The 16352-nt window shown below is 48.1% G+C and overlaps 1 protein-coding gene across 1 annotated transcript in view; it reads left to right on the forward strand.

Moving 5' to 3' along the window:
* Positions 1-16352, forward strand: part of LOC121167742 (ran-binding protein 10) — a 59348-nt gene that overhangs the window by 14738 nt on the left and 28258 nt on the right. Inside the window, exon 3 of the mRNA XM_040997320.1 lies at positions 7696-7748. Within this exon, the coding sequence (XP_040853254.1) occupies positions 7696-7748 (53 nt within the window). The remainder of the gene's footprint in view (positions 1-7695; positions 7749-16352) is intronic.

Consider the following 16352-nt stretch of genomic DNA (forward strand, 5'->3'; position numbering starts at 1 on the left):
AATTTTTTGAAAGTTTATTTTGTTTTTGTTTTGATTTGAAAGAGTTTTGGAGAGGAGAAATAAAGAGAGTTGCATTCCCTGTTGCTCTCTCACATGCATTAGCAGGGAGCTGGATTAGCAGTGCAGCAGCCTGGACACAAAGTGGAGCCAGTATGGGATGCCAGTGTTGCAGGTGGTGGCTTTACTTGTTACTCTGATGTGTCAGCTCTGGTTTGCTGCCACATTGAGTATTTTTACATCTGTATTTGTTAAGTGATATTGGTTTGTCATTTTCTTTTCTCTTGATGCCCTCTTGGTGACTTGAAAAAAATTTTATTTATTTTAATCAAAAGATGGAGTTGCAGAGAGCGAGGAGAGAGAGATCTTCCTTCTGCTGGTTCATGCCCCAAATGGCCGCAGTTATTGAGACTGGCCAAAACCTGTAGCCAGGAGCTTCATCCAGGTCTCCCATGTGAGTGCAGGGCCCCACGGCTTTGGGGCATCTTCTACTGCTTTCTGAAGTGCATTAGAAGGGAGCTAGATTGGAAATGGAGCAGCTGGGACTTGAACCAGTGCCGATATGGCAAGGCAGTACTACAGGAGACAGCTTAACTCACTGATCCTCAGTGGTGGCCCCATCTTGGGGATATTTTGATAACAGTGCAGGGTCACATCCACTTTCATTCGGCATTGTTTTGCCAATAGCTGAAATCTGTAAGTCAGAGCTGGGCAGCAGCTTGGACACTCTTTGGTTCAGCCTCTCCTTTTCTGATAGGGAACCTGAGATGTGGGTTGATATCTATGGCTCAGGTTCCTGAAATAGGCTGGAGTGCCTGGGACCGCCTGTCCAGTCCAGGTCAAGGGTTGTCTGTAGCATCCTGTGATTCACCCTGTGATGAATCGTTTCTATCCCTTTAAAACTCTTTTGAGAGTTTCCGTTCAGGTGGCTGGGAGCAATCTCCAGGTTTGTTGCTAAGGGATTCCCTGTGTGGGCGCTCTCAGCTCTTTGTTGAGACTGGATGAGAGTGCATAGAGCACAGCAAAGGGTGGGCTCTCCTTCTTTCTCCTTGCCCCAGCCTTATATGTATTTGGAGAGGTGAGAGTCAAGAACTCCTGGTCTCCGAGGTCTCGTTGCCAGGGCCCTACCAGGCAGTTTCAGTGAAGGGAGTTCTGCAGAGGCGGAGCCAGGTTCATCACACTGCAGGGCTGCTGAGCACGTGTGCCGTGTCTTGCTGTGTGAACTGGGGCTCGGTAGGGGATAGAACTGTTTCTACTTTCTGGAAATGTCTTCTTCCCATGCAGCCTCTGCCCTACTGGTAGCGCTCAGGGAGCTTGGTATACTGAGGAGCCGAGCAGAAAAGCCAGGTTCCCCAGTGTGTCCCACTGTCGCAGTCCTGAGCTGACACAGGGAGACGGATGGGTGAGAGGCAGCACCTTAGGATGTAGCCCTCTGATAACTCTTCTTCAAAGGGACTTTTTTTCCCTCTTTCTCTTTTCTTTTTTCTTTCTCTCTTTTTCTTCCTTTTTTTTTCAAGATTTATTAATTTTTATTGCTAAGTCAGATATACAGAGAGGAGGAGAGACAGATGATTCACTTCGCAAGTGACCACAACGGCTGGCACTGATCCAAACCCAGGAGCCAGGAACCTCCTCCAGGTCTCCCATGCAGGTGCAGGATCCCAAGGTTTTGGACCATCCTTGACTGTTTTCCCAGGCCACGAGCAGGGAGCTGGATGGGAAGCAGGGCTGCCAGGATTAGAATCAGTGCCCACATGGGATCCCAGTATGTTCAAGATGAGGATTTTGGCTGCTAGGCCATGCTGCTGGCCTGCCTGTCTGCCTGCCTTCCTTCCTTCCTTCTTTCCTTCCTTCTCCCTATCTCCCTCCTTTCCTCCCTCTTTCCCTCCTCCCTCCCTTCCCTTCTCTCCCTCGCTCCATCCCTCCCTCCTTCCTTCCTCACTCTCTTTCTCTTTGTTTGTCCGTCTGTCAAGATTTTTAGCATTTTTTATTGGGAAAAGGCAGATTTACACAGAGAAGGAGAGAGAGATTGTTTGCTGGTTCACTCTCTAAGTGACTACAAAGGCCAAAGCTGAGTCAATCTGAAGCCAGGAACTTCCTCCAAGTCCCCTCTGCTGGTGCAGGGTCCCAAGGCTTTTAGCTGTCCTCCACTGCTTTCCCAGGCCACAAGCAGGAAACTGGAAGGGATGTGGAGTAGCCAGGACATGAACTGGGACCCATATGGGATCCTGGCATGTGCAAGGTGAGGATTTAGTCACTGAGCCATTGTGCTGGGTTTAAAAGTGACTTTCTGTGATTTAAAAAAGTAATTGGTATTAGGGCTGGTACTGTGATACAGTGGTTGAAGCTGTTCCCTGCATTACAGACATCCTTGTGGGCACCAGTTCAAGTCTTGGCTGCCCCACTTCTGATTGAGCTCCCTGCTAGTGTACCTGGGGGAGCAGCAGGAGAAGATCTAAGTACGTGGACCCCTACCAGCCAAGTGGGAGACCTGGATGAAGCTTCTGGCTTCTGGGGACACAGCATCTATATGTCAACACATGGAAGATCTCTTTCTCCATGTTTATAACTGTGCTTTTCAAGTAAATAAATCAAAATTTTAAATGAGTATTTTGTGTCAATTATAGAAACTCTGAAGTTGAAAGACTCCAGACCAACCAAAGCGTGCTTCCTCCTCTCCACCAGCAGGATTTCAGCAGATTGCTGTTGTGGGCAGGACGGGCCCCTGCAGCTGCCAGTCCGTTCTCAGACAGTCTCTTTTCAGGACTCCCTTTGCTCCCCTGCCTCTTGCGGAGAATGGTGGGTGTTTCTGGGTGGCATTGCTGTGTGATAAGCTGCGTTTTTGTGGGTATGCTTAACTGGGAGCCCTTGCTGCTCACTTGGCAGTGCAGCTGCTCCTCCATTTTGCTCTGAGGTGGTCCAACAGTGCCCACTTTCTGTGCTCTTCTCTCCAAATCCTGGCAGGAGGGTGGAGTGACTTCTTGTAGCTGCACTTTCTACCATTATTCTGATAGTGAAGGATAGGAACTGGGAAGTGAGGCCAGCTTATGACCCTCCTGTCATGAGAGCTTGCCTCTTGTCCCTCTGCCCTTAACAGGCTGTGTGACCCCTCTGGCCAGTGATATTTCTACAGTAGCCATTTTCCTGCTGTAAAAAAGGAAGGAACAAATCCTTTCTTTCTTAATCCAGGGTAACTTTCTCCCCAAGTTCCTCAAATGTATCTTGCTGCCTGTAAGGAAAGCCCCAGGGAATGGACATGTTGGAATGCTCAGCTGTTCTGTGGATTCTGTCACCAGGCTGAGGAGTGGGAGTCCTTATTGTATTCCTCTAGGCAGCCTGTCAGGGTTCTAGCATAGCCTGACCCGTTATCAGCAGGGGGACAGATGCTCATCTTTTTTCTCATCCACAAAGCCAAGTGAACAGGCACTTTTATGCCTTCAGGAATGGCCTGTTTTGTTTCACCTGAGCTTGAAGAGCCTCCAGTGCATGAGTTAGTGGACAGAGCCAAGTTCAACAGCAATCGTCCACCATCAGCCCTGTCAGCCCTGTGCCCAGGTGTTTCTCATCTGATCCTGGTGATTGCTTGTCTTCAGGGCTATCCAGACTTGTGACAGTAGCTGACAGAGCAGACTCTGAGTGCCATGTGACGTGCCCTTGGGCACATGGTGAGCTCAGGGGCAGAGGTGAGATTTGTCCATGCAGGTATGTTTGTGTGACCTAAATGCCAGGGCTAGAGCAGGATAGGAGAGTGCTTGCTGCTGACTGGCTCCAGCATTTCCAACTGGGTCTCAGAAACTTGAGTCTCCTTTGTTGACTGGTTGTGCTGAATTAATTAATTAATTAATTTTAAATTTTAATTTATTTGAAAGGCAGAGGGATAGATGTCCAGAGCTTGGTTCACTTTCCACTTGCCCTTAACAGCCAAGTTTGGGCCAAAGCTCAGAGTCTTGAGCTCAGTCTGGGTCTTCTATGTTGATGAGAAGGATCCAGCCATTTAAGCTGTCAGCTGCTTTCTCCAAGGATGTGCATTAGCAGGAAACTAGAATCTATAGTGGAGCCAGGACTTCACCCAGGCACTTGGGATGTGACTATCCTAAGTGGCATTTTATGCAGTATATTCACCTCTTACTGTGTTATAAAAAGTATTGGTGGGTCTGGGCTGTAGCACCCAAAAGTAAGAACCACTTGGGTGTGGGCTGGTTGGGCAGGGTAGTGCTACTCCACCTGCCAGGACAGGAGGTGGGCCAAGTCAGGCTAGGCCAAGAACCCACCATTGTGCGTGAGATCTGCCACTGGAAGATGACCTAGTAGAGGAGCTCTTGGGGAACTCCTCTGTCATGACGCTGTCATGTGAGTGCAAGAACCAAGTCTGGGAGCAAACCAGACCAGGCCAGGTTATACCTGCTGATGTACATGAGTGTCAGGGTAGGCTAGGCTGCAGCACCCACCAGCATAAGCTGGGACTGGTGATAGACTGGGCCAAGCCAGGCTATAGCACATGTAAGACCCGGAGGGGTGGCAAGCCAGGTAGATGGTCTGCAAGGACTCCATTGCTGGGCCACTGCTGCCAATGGTAAGCGTGAGAGCTGGGGCTGGGTTGTTGGTTTGCATGTGAGCAGGTTTAGGGGGACAGCCAGGTTGGACTAAGCAACCATATCCACTGGTACATGCATGAGCCAAAGTAAGTAAGGGTTGATTGGGCTTTGCTGCAGCATCGGCTAGCAGGTGTTGGGACTGGGGGCATGTCCTGACAGGCTAGACCACAGAACCACCTGGAGAGTCTTGGACCTGGAGAGTCCAAGAGGGCTAGGAGTGCACGTAGTAGGGATATTGTGGGTACTCCTCTGATGGACTGCAGCTCCCACTGGTGAGCATGGGAACCAGGGTTGAGGGTGGGTCTGGCTGGACAGGCAGTGGCACCTGCCAGCATGAGTGTGGGCTGGATAGTGGAGTTGGTCAGGCTGAGCTAGGCTCCAAAATCCATTGATGTGTGTGAGAGCTGAATGGGATGCAGGACAGACTGGACCAATCTGCAGGAACTGGGGCTGGGGGAGGATCTGGTGGGAGTTATTTGGGATCACTCTGACTAGGCTTTAGTTCCCACTTGTGTGTGCATGGGCTGAGTGTGTGGTGGGCAGGGATGGTCTGGGCTACAAGCATCAAGATGGAGCTGGGCGCAGAACTGACCAAATTGCAACCACCAATGCGTGTGTAGTTTGATGTGGGTGAGTGACTGAGCTGGATCCTGCACTGGTTGGGACACTCAGGAATCAGGTCTGGAGTCACCTTTAGGGACCTTCCAACTGGACCACTGAACTTAAAACTCCAGCCACCGGAAAAAAAATCATAGGATCTGTGGTCTGTTTATGGAGTGCATGTGTCAAAACTGGGTCTCCTCGATTGTTAGAATCTGTGTAGTGGACAGCATGCCCAGTTTTTTTTAAATATATTTTTGACAATCTTTATATAGTTAATTTGGGTAAAAAGTTCAAGGGCTATAGGAAAGTGGGTAAGACTTATTTCCATATTGTTTCCTTCATTTTGTGTGAGGTAAAGGGGGATTTTAAGGGAGAAGTCCCACCCAGTCTCCCACCCACCCCAGGTCCCTGATGTGGGGCATGCTCCGAGATTCTTGCTCAAGTGGTTTTGATAGTTCAACAGTTATGAATTGCTGCCAGTCTCGCCACTCCAAGCACGATGAGGTCATTGAAGAATCCACTGATTGACATAGTCCATCATAGAGTCTCCGTTTGCCCAGTATTTCACTGCCAACATATAGCTGAGGTGGTTGATTGACTTGTTCTGTCTTCTGTCTTTTCTTGGTTAGGGTTCTGAGTCAAGCACTTCGGTTATGGAGATCCCCAAAGAAACTTAGTCTGAGGTGTTCCCAGACCAGATTCTTGTATGTACTAGCAAGCACAGGGCCCAGCACAATCTGTCGCCCCAATCAGCTGGTGTTTGCAATTGCTGGGTTGGTTCTGTTTTCAGCCCCAACTTCCACTGGAACCACTGGGTATTGTAGTCCAGCCTGGTTCTGCCCAGCACATACTCGACCCTCACATAAACCAGTGGGAGCTGCAGCCTAGTTGGAGCGACCCATAATAACCCCCATCAGGCCCCCTACCCTGGTTTGCCAGTATGTGTAGCAGACTAGTCCAGTCTGTCCCACATCCCATTCGGCTCTCGTACATGTCAATGGGTATTAAAGCCTAGTTCCATCTAACCAGCTCAACTATCCAGCCCTCACGGATGTTGTTGGGTGTCTTTCTGTCTAGCCACCCCAGCCCCATCCTAGTTTTCATGCCCTCCTGTGAGAGTGGTAACCCAAGAGGGAGGAATTTTATTTATTTTTATTGCAAAGTCAGGAATACAGAGAGGAAGATCTTCCATCTGGTGATTCACTCCCCAAGTGACTGCAATAGCCGGTGCTGCACCGATCTGAAGCTAGGAGCCAGAAGCTTCCTCCAGGTCTCCCACACAGGTGCAGGGTCCCAAGGCTTTGGACCGTTCTCTACTGCTTTCTCAGGCCACAGGCAGGGAGATAGATGGGAAATGGAGCTGCCGGCATTAGAACAGGTGCCGATATGGGATCCCAGCGCTTTCAAGGCGATGACTTTGCTGCTAGGCCATGGCGCTGGGCCCCAGCATGCCCAGTTGTTCATGAGGAACATGACATCCAGTTCATTGAGGGCTGCAGAGGATGTCTAGTGCCAGAGAGGGCAGAACAAATTGGACAGCTCTCCTGGCTAAGCTTTAACAGTGAGTGTCTGGATGCATGGAGACTCTAAGGTGAACTATGTCAGCTAATGGACCTTGGGAAGATTTCCTGAACCTTGGAGCAGTGAAATCAACAGCAACTCAGGACTATTGAAATCACCTAAGCAGTGCCCTTGGAACATACTCCGCTTCGGGGATTCTGGGATGACACTGGGCAGCCATCCCTCATCCCTAGGTACTGATGCAGTTGGACTGCTGGGAACGGCCTTCTCCCCTTTTCTCCCCACTTTCCCCAGATACAGGAAGAAAAAAAGAGATTGGAAACAGTTGTCTCATCTACTTTCCCCCATTCCTTAACCTTCTCCACCTTAATTGGTGGTCCTCAAGGGCATGCATCCCTCTTAATTATGTAAACATCATCAAAAATAGAATATGTTTAGTATTAGAAAAAAAAGTGTGGGATTTGTGCCATGGGAAAGCATTCTAAGCTTTTGCCTGTGGTGCCAGCATCCCATAAGGGTCTGGGTCAAGTTCCAGCTGCTCTACTTCCCATCCAGCTCCCTGTTTATTGTCTGGGAAAGCAGCAGAAGATGACTCAAGTCTACCCATGTAGGTTCACTCCCCAAGTGACTGTAATGCCTGGAGCTGAATTGATCTGAAGCCAGGAGCCAGGAGCTTCTGCTGCCTTCATTGGAGCCACGGAACCAACACAGCAGAAGCCGGGATTTCAGGTCACTTTCTGAGGAGCTAAGGCCCAGATTCATAGTTCCATACACAATTTTTCTTGGTTTCTCCAGCTATACGAGATAGTAAGGTGTTTTTATAAGGAAATAAAATGTAAAGATTCTCTAGCCAATTCTAATATGTTGAAAGTGCTCTTTATTCATTGCTTTCTGTCATCCTGTTTCATGTCAGTAACTACTAAAGAAAGGGAGCTGAGTAATCATTTGCTAACATTTTGTATGTGTGCTTGTTTTGAAGGTACATGGGAATAGGACTCTCGGCTCAAGGCGTCAACATGAACAGACTTCCTGGTGAGTCACTGTTCAAGCGAGCATTTGTTTTGCTCTGCTCCATTGGAGTCACAGTGGCAGCTGAGAGGCTGGGGAGGACTGTTTTGACTTTCCGTCTGCCTCAGGCCCATTGAATGGAAGATCCTGAGAGGTGGCCATTGGGCTGCGTGGTGTGGGTTTCTATTTCAAAAATTAATTGACAGATGATTGTTCCTCATGGAATTTGAACTATTTGCCAACAAAACCAGGTGACCCGAGCCTGCTCCCACTGGTGTTACACCTAGGTACTTCTCTCTCCTATTGGCTTTTGCTGGCTGGCTGGGGACTCAAGATGTTACCAAAAGGCGTGCACTGGCAGCCTGGACTCATTTGTTACTTCACCAAGTTAAAGATCAGACTCAGCATGGTTGAGGTGATTCCTTCCTTCCATTTTATTATTATTATTTTTTTTATTGGAAAGGCGGATATACAGAGAGGAGAGACAGAGAGGAAGATCTTCCGTCCGATGATTCACTCCCCAAGTGATCGATACTATGCCGATCCGATGATTCAAAGCTCCCTCAACTGCCTTTGGAATGGCCGGCGCCCATATGGGATCTGCATGCGCCACCGATCGGATATACAGAGAGGAGAGACAGAGAGGAAGATCTTCCGTCCGATGATTCACTCCCCAAGTGAGCGCAATGGCCGATGCTATGCCGATCCGAAGCCAGGAGCCTCTTCCGGGTCTCCCACGCGGGTGCAGGGTCCCAAAGCTTTGGGCCGTCCTCGACTGCCTTCCCGGGCCACAGGCAGGGAGCTGGAAGGGAAGCGGGGCTTCCGGGATTAGAACCGGCGCCCATATGGGATCCCGGGTGTGCAAGGCGAAGACCTTAACCACTGCGCCATCACGCCGGGCCCTGTTTTTATTTATTTGAAAGGCAATATGACAGAAAGAGAAGGAAGAAGGAAGAGATAAAAGAGAGAAAGAGAATATTCTATGTATTTCCCATTTACCTGTGAGAATCAGAGTTAAGTTCAAGGAGCCAGCTGCTTGAGACATTATTTCCTTGTAGAGTAGCTTAAAATTACATGTATGAAATCTGTTCCCTTTATATAAATACATAAGTAATTAAAAAGAAAAAAAGAAGAAGCCCAGACTAGCTGGGACTGCACCCAAGCCCCTCCAGCATGGAATGCAGGTGTCCCAAGAGTGATTTAACCTTTGTGCCTAATGTCCGTCCTGCATCCCTTCCTTTGCCTTGTGACTGTATTTTCCTCATAGTCTAGGTGTGATTATATCATTTTTGCTAATTAAAGTAGGTGCTTATTTTTAGAAATTTGTTCTAAGTTTTATTTACCTCTCACAGATTTTGATAAGTTCTTTTGGTTTTTCATTTTAAGGTGCTTGTATTTTATGCTGAATTAGGTTTACTGATTCAGGTTGTATTGACAGTGGAGGGCTGCTGTATAATTTTACATGATTGATTGAACACTATTTAATTGTGTTTAATTGTCTGAGTCTGGCAGCATTCTACCATAATTAGGAAATTAACAGAGAAAATTTTAAAAGTTAGTGCTGAATTATGTAATCAAGTTTGCTAAAATATATAGATACAAAGTTTGTTCCTGATCCATCATACAGTTTCCCAGACATGTATTTCTTATTGATTTATAGTTTTATAGTTTATTAAGAATAGAAAAATTTCAGAAATTATGTCACCTGGGGTCTCCTGCTGAGCCAGGAGCTTTAGATTAGAGATATGAACAGATATGACTGATAGCTGGGGTGCTGGGCAGGAAAGACAATAGGTGGGATTGTTCGTCCTTTCTTTCTTTCTTTCTTTCTTTTTCTCTCTCTCTCTTTTTCTTTCCCTCCCTCCCTCCCTTGCTTCCTTCCTTCCTTCTTTCTCCTTCCTCCCTCCCTCCCTCTCTCTCTTTCTTTCTTTCTTTTTTTTTTTTTTGGTAAGTTGCATTTATTTTGGGCCTGACACAATGGTTTAATGGCTAAATCCTTCCTGCAAATGCCAGGATCCCCTAAGGGCACCATCATGTCCTGGCTGCTCCACTTTGCATCTAGTTCCCAGATTTTGACCTGGGAAAGCAGTAGAGGATGTCCTTAAGCCTTGGGACTCTGTATCTGCATGGGAGATCGGAAGAAGCTCCTGGCTCTTGGCTTTGGATCAGCTCAGATCCAGCCATTGCAGTGAACTACAAATGGAAGAGCTTACTCTCTCTCTTCTCCATAAATCTGATCTACCTTTCCAATTAAATTCCCAAAAAAAGGTATTTTGGTTGGAAAGGCAAAATTACAGAGAGAAGGATAGAGATAGAGAGGTTTTGTATTTGCTGGTTCACTTCCCAAATGGCCACAATGGCTGGAGCTGAGCTGATTCCAAAGTCAGGAGTCACAAGCTTCTTCTGAATCTCCCTTATGGGTGCAGGAGTGCAAAACTTGAGCCGCCATCTTCTGCTTTTCCAGGCCATAAGCAAGGGTGCTGGATCAGAAGTGAGCAGCGGTACATAAAATGTCGTCCATATGGGATGCTGGTGTCACACAGGTTGAGATTAGGCTGCTACAAGGTGGCAGCCGCAATAGGTAGGATCTTTTTTCTTTCTAAATGTGTATTTATTTTTATTGGAAAAGTAGATTTAGAGAGAGAAGGAGAGACAGAGAGAGAGAGAGATTTCCATCCACTGGTTCACTCCCCAAGTGGCCGCAATGGCTGGAACCGAGCCGATCTGAAACCAGGAGCTAGGAGCTTCTGGGTCTCCTATGTGGGTACAGGGACTCAAGGCTCTAGGCTGTCCTCGACTGCTTTCCCAGGTCACAGCAGGGAGCTTAATGGGCAGTGGGGCCACCGGGACATGAACTGGTACCTATGTGGGATCCCGGTGGATGCAAGGTGAGGATTTAGCCACTAGACTATTATGCCGGGCTCAATAGGTGGGATCTTAATATTGGATAGGCCAAAACAAAGTGCAAGAATCAGGACCTAGGGAAGGTGGTGCTGCTGAGTGTGGGTACCTCGGGACAGGAAGTGGAAGTTCCTCTCTTGCCCACTACCTGCAGACATGGACGTGGAATGTTGGCCTGGCTGGTTCCACCTTTCCCATAGAGAATGGGGCTAGAGACTTGTCAAAAGTAGCGGAGTGCCTGAGGGATAGCTAGGAGGACAGTGTGGGTGCCAGCTGAGCTCTTTCCTGACCTCACCATACCTGGGCAGCAGGAATGGAGCTTTTGTTCTAATGGCCCTGGAAGGCTAGAAGCCTGTGCGTTCAACTTGACTTCACAGGACATGGGTCCTGCTGTGCCTGTTGAATTGTAACACTGTCTTGCTAGCCCCAGGCAGGCATCTGGCAATCTGGATTGTGTTTGATGGAAGCTGAGGAATCAAAGCCATGCTTTGGTTGGTGTTTGTGAAAGACAAGTTTGCACACCTGTATCAACAGGTACATAGTAGTGGTGCATGTCTGTTGCTAGTAGCTGGAGTACACGCTGATTTTTCTTGTTGTTTTTCCTTGCCTGCTGCGTTTGTTTCTCTGGATTTTTGGGGCTGCATGTTGCAGTGTTGAGTGTTCAGTGCTTGCCTTGTTGGCCTCCCACAAAGAAAATTTTAGAAGAAAAAAATGAACTAGTACTTGATCGATAAATCGATTGATCGATTGATCTTTTTCTTTTTTTCAGATTTATTTCTTTTTATTTGAAAGAGATACAAAAAGAGGGGGAAAGATGAAGAGAAAAATCTTCCACCCACTGGTTCACTTCCCAAGTGGCCTCAATGGGCAGAGCTAAGCTAGTCCAAAGCCAAGATCTAAGACCTTCTTGTTCTTTCCTGTAGTGCAGGGGCCTGAGGACTTGAGCCATCCCCGACTGCTTTCTCAGTGCATAAGCAGGGATCTGGATCAGAAGTGGGATGCTGCTGTTGCAGGCAGAATATTAACCTGTTGAGCCATGGTGATGGGCCCTTTCCTTGTGTTTTTGTTTTGCTAAGAATATGAGCATATCATTGTAGCTAGAACGTGGGTGTCAGTTGGGCCAGAGATAGGGAGGAGTGGGAGGATCAGCAGACCTTTTAGGAGGTAAGCCAGTGGAGTTGGTGTCCTCAGAGCAGTGAGTGATGGGGCTGCAAGCCCCTGGCGCTGTGCTTCTAGAGTGGTGGTGACTGTTTAATAAAGCAGCCTGGCGCTGGCGCTGGCACTGGCCTTTTTGGTGCTGAGTCTCAGAGTCATCAGGAGCAGGAAGGAGAGCATGAGTTGAGCAGGCTTCATCTCAGTCAGCCCAAGCAAAGAGGTTCATGCAGAAAGTCCAGCATGGCCTGCTCCTGCTGGGCCCTTTCAGCTCTGACCCCACACCTGTAGTGGCACTGACTACACTGCCTGCCTGCTACCCAGCTGTGTCCTTGGGTTCGGAGCTCCTTGGGGCTCAGAGCATATCTCTCTGTTAGCACTCGCCTGAGGCAAGCTCAGGGCTTGGCGTGATGCACATGGGATGCAGGATGAGGCTGGTTCCTGCTCCCCTGTGAAGGGCTTGTGTAATCCATGTGTGTTCCAGAACCAGTCAGGAGTGACATCCCGTTGGCCTGCAGACTGTCTTCAGCTTGAAGGAGCCTGCACGTAGAGCTTAGCTTCCCCTACTGATAGTGTTTGTGGGGGCTTTGGAGTGATCTGTTCTTGCTGTATGTTAGGGCTCAATGTCATTGAATCAGCTGTTGGCTTACATTTGGTCATATGCGGAAATGGGCCTTGAGGGCTCTGAACAGCCTGTGAAATAGTGTTGCTCACTGTTTAAAAATGTAAAATGGAGCCATGCAGTCTGCATTTGCATCCTGGTGGCTGTTTACCTTGAGTAGATTATTTAATTGCCCATGCCTCAGTTTCCCCATCTGGAAATGACACTTTGTAGCTTACTCATGGCTAGGGTGGCTAACAGAAGTAAAGGAGTTAATTCCTATGAATATTCCCTGACACAAAAATGAGGTACATAAATAATAGCTTGATTTTTTTTTCTCTCCCTGAAGAAGGAAGTACCTGAACATATTTAAAATTTTTATAATTTTTATGAATATTTGTGTATCATTGTGGAGTTAGCTGTAATCAGAATGACACATTCTCTCAAGTGCTTATATTTTCTGAGTTTGATGGACATGTTTAGTATATGTTAGCTGGAGTGGAATTGTGGGAGAAGATGGTACCACTCTTAAGATTTCCAGTGTTTTCTTGTCAGTTGCAGTGGCTCAGCAAAGACATCTTGGCCTCCAGGGCTGTCAGGGGCAGACTGGCAGGCACTCTGAGGCTTCACTTGGTCCCCAGGGCAAATGAAAGCAGAGAGCCCCGGAAGTGAGGCTGTGGTGCTCAGACTTTCCTAGGAGTGTATGGGTTTGTCTGAGCTTGCATGTCTGAGGTTTCTGTTGGAAGATAAGGATTTTTGATGTTTACCTCTCATGAGGTGTTTTTGGCCTCCTTAAGTGTAAAGGAACAGGTGTGGCACTCAACCAAGGATTTCTGAACCCTTAGCTGAATGGCTTGGTGGTAGGGCAGGGCGATCTGAGGCAGGTGAGTGTGCTGACAACCCCACCCTAACTTTGGTGAGCTGGCAGGGAGGGGCTGAGGCCAGGATCCCTGGATGGGAGCAGCAGTGAGAGAAAGGCAGGGCTGTGGCTACAGGGAGAGGTTTGGGTTTCTTCCAAACCTCAGTACTTTGAGGACGTGTTGATGCTGTGTCTCATACCTCAGAGCCAGCAAGATTCAGGCTGTGTTGGTAGGAAGCCCAAATACATACATCAGAGTCAGGGAGATTCTGGCTTCCACCTGGCCTCTTCTGTGGCAGAAGCAGCTGCTGGCACAGCTCCTTGGAGGAGAACCCAGGCCCACTGAAGCATCCCTGCTTTGGTTGTAACTGTTATATCAGACCACAGCTGAGGGTTAGGGGTGAGGAATGTGCCTCCTGAAGCAAGAAGTAACCTGCAACCAGGCCCTGGCCTATGGACTAAGGGATACAGGGTGGAGTTGGACTGTCTGCTTTCCTTTGGCGGGATCTTCATGAGTGATTATCTTTTTTTTTTTAAAAAGATTTATTTATTTTTATTGGAAAGTCAGATATACAGAGAGGAGGAGAAACAGAGAGGAAGATCTCCCATCCGATGATTCACTCTCCAAGTGACCACAACGGCCGGTGCTGTGCTGATCCAGAGCCAGGATCCAGGAACTCCTTCCGGGTCTCCCACATGGGTGCAGGGTCCCAAGGCTTTGGGCCGTCCTCGACTGCTTTCCCAGGCCACAAGCAGGAAGCTGGATGGGAAGCAGGGCTGCTGGGATTAGAATAGTGCCCATATGAGATCTTGGCACATTCAAGGCAAGGACTTTAGCAGCTAGGCCACAGTGTTGGGACCAAGTATTTTTTCTTCCAGAGCTTACCAAGCCTGTTGTGAGTGGTAGTCAAGTGCGTAAGCCCAGTTGGAAGCCACTTCTGGTTGGGATACAGTCTGCAAGCAGCTGATATTTTACATCTGCACATGCCATGGGAGAGGGACTGCTGATAGCAGGCATCAGGGAGAACTCTAGGGGTACATGCCAGGTTTACTGGAGGCATAAGATAGGCCCTGCTGGTGTGGCAAGCACTGATGACTAATAATAGGGTGTCCTCTGGCCTTCCTCCCTCTTTTCTTAGGGCTACTGCACAAGCACTGAAAAATGCTCATGTGCAGCAAATCCACTAACAGGTGGCTTGTGTGTTGAATGTCTCAGAGATTATTGGTACCCAGATGTGTTTCACCCGCTTGGTCATTGGGATGGATATGCTGTTGTTCTATCCTTGCCAAGCAAGGAGTACTCGGTCCCATTGCATGTAGGCTGGGCCCCTTGCTCTTTACATCTGATGAGCTCACATTGTGTCCACTATGAACTACGACACTTTTAGGAGCATCTTTCACTCCAGAACCTACAGTGTTTCCCAGGGTTGGCTGTAGTGTTGCACTGACCTGAGGGGGAATGTGTGTGTGTCTCTAGCTAGGTGAGTTTGGCATTCAGGCTGCTCAGTTTCTGGGTGTATCTGCCTCAGCCCTGTTAGAACACCTTGCAACAAGCCTGAGCTCACATGTCTGGACCATAAGGTAGTACAGCCTTTCCTAATCAATGTCCTGTCCCAGAACCTGGGAGAAGGAAGAAGCCATCTTGCTGTCACCTTAGTTTTAGCCTTTGGATACCTTGATGTGGCCTTGCTTAGAAATAGGATCAGGGTCCAGCATGATAGTGTAGTGGCTGAAGTCCTCACCTTGAATGTGCTGGGATTCCATATGAGCGCCACTTCTAATCCTGGCAGCCCCACTTCCTGCTTGTGGCCTGGGAAAGCAGTTGAGGACAGCCCAAAGCTTTGGGACCCTGCACCTGCTTGGGTGAAGAAGAAGCTTCTTCTTCCTGAAAGAAGCTCTGGGATCCTGGCTTCCGATCTGCTTAGCTCCAGCCGTTGTGGCCACTTGGGGAGTGAATCATCGGACAGAAGATCTTTCTGTCTCTCCTCCTCTCTGTATATCTCACTTGCCAATAAAAATAAATTTAAAAATCTTAAAAAAAAAACACCCAAATATCATCAGCCAGGAGATTTTTCTGAAGCCACTGGACCACTGCCCAACCCTGCACTGCATCTCCTGTTCTTTCTTCATTTGAGCTATCCTTGGAAGATAGCTGGAGCAGAGGAATACATGTTTAGAGGCCCTGTAGCTCTGGCAGGCAGTCCAGAATGGAGGCAGGCAGTCAAGAATGGAGGCTGTTTGACTGATGAGGCCCTAGGGCTGGGAGCTGGTCAAACCCCTTGGTAGTCCAAGCAGTGGTTGTTGGTGTCAGTGCCACCCGACCCACTGTAGTCCCTGTGCATGAGCTTATTTCATGTCTGAGGCTTCTGCTTCCTTGAATCTCCATCCTGGGTGCTGTGTCCCAGGTCCTGGGGCCAACCAAGCTTCTGTTTCTTTTGTGGTAGCCTCTTTGCTCACCTCCAGGAGGCCCTGTGTGGTCACAGCACACTGGGGCTGCTCCTCAGCCTTGTGAAGTTAGGAACTCAGATGGGAAATTACTATACTACAATTTATTACTATACAATAATAGAAATTACTATTTCTAGTCAATGGGGACTCCTTGGCTATAATGACTGTTTTCTTATTCAAAATACCTGTTCCCATCTCTGTTAAGCAAGGTAAAAAAATTCTGGACTTGACATTGTTTTTCAGGGCAAGTTAATACTTTTGAGATAAGAGGCTTCATCGATAGCAGAAGGGTCAGTTCTGAAACCTGAGTTTGTTGGTCTCTGACAACAGTGTCAGGTGTCCTGGTGAGGTGGTGGAGTGGGGACTAGCTACTGCCTTGGCCTTCTTAGTGCTGGGCAGAAGATCCCAAATTCACTGGGATATCACTCATGGGCCTCCTCTGGAGAAGGCTTTTGTGCAGACACATCTCTGAGAATCCTGTGAGGTATGCAGAGTCCCAGGCTCATATATTATTATGGTTGCCTGTCTTCTGTCTTTCCCCAGAGGTTTAAAAAGACCACAGAGGAAAGGGAAGAAAAGCTAAACCCAACTCTAAGAGATCCCAAGTCATGAGAGCTGAGATTGTACCTGTTTTCTTAGACTAACTGAGGTGAATGAGTCCTGGCTT

This window comes from Ochotona curzoniae, unplaced genomic scaffold, assembly GCF_017591425.1.
Source record: "Ochotona curzoniae isolate NIBS_2020 unplaced genomic scaffold, NIBS_Ocur_1.0 patch423, whole genome shotgun sequence".
Classification (NCBI taxonomy): domain Eukaryota; kingdom Metazoa; phylum Chordata; class Mammalia; order Lagomorpha; family Ochotonidae; genus Ochotona; species Ochotona curzoniae.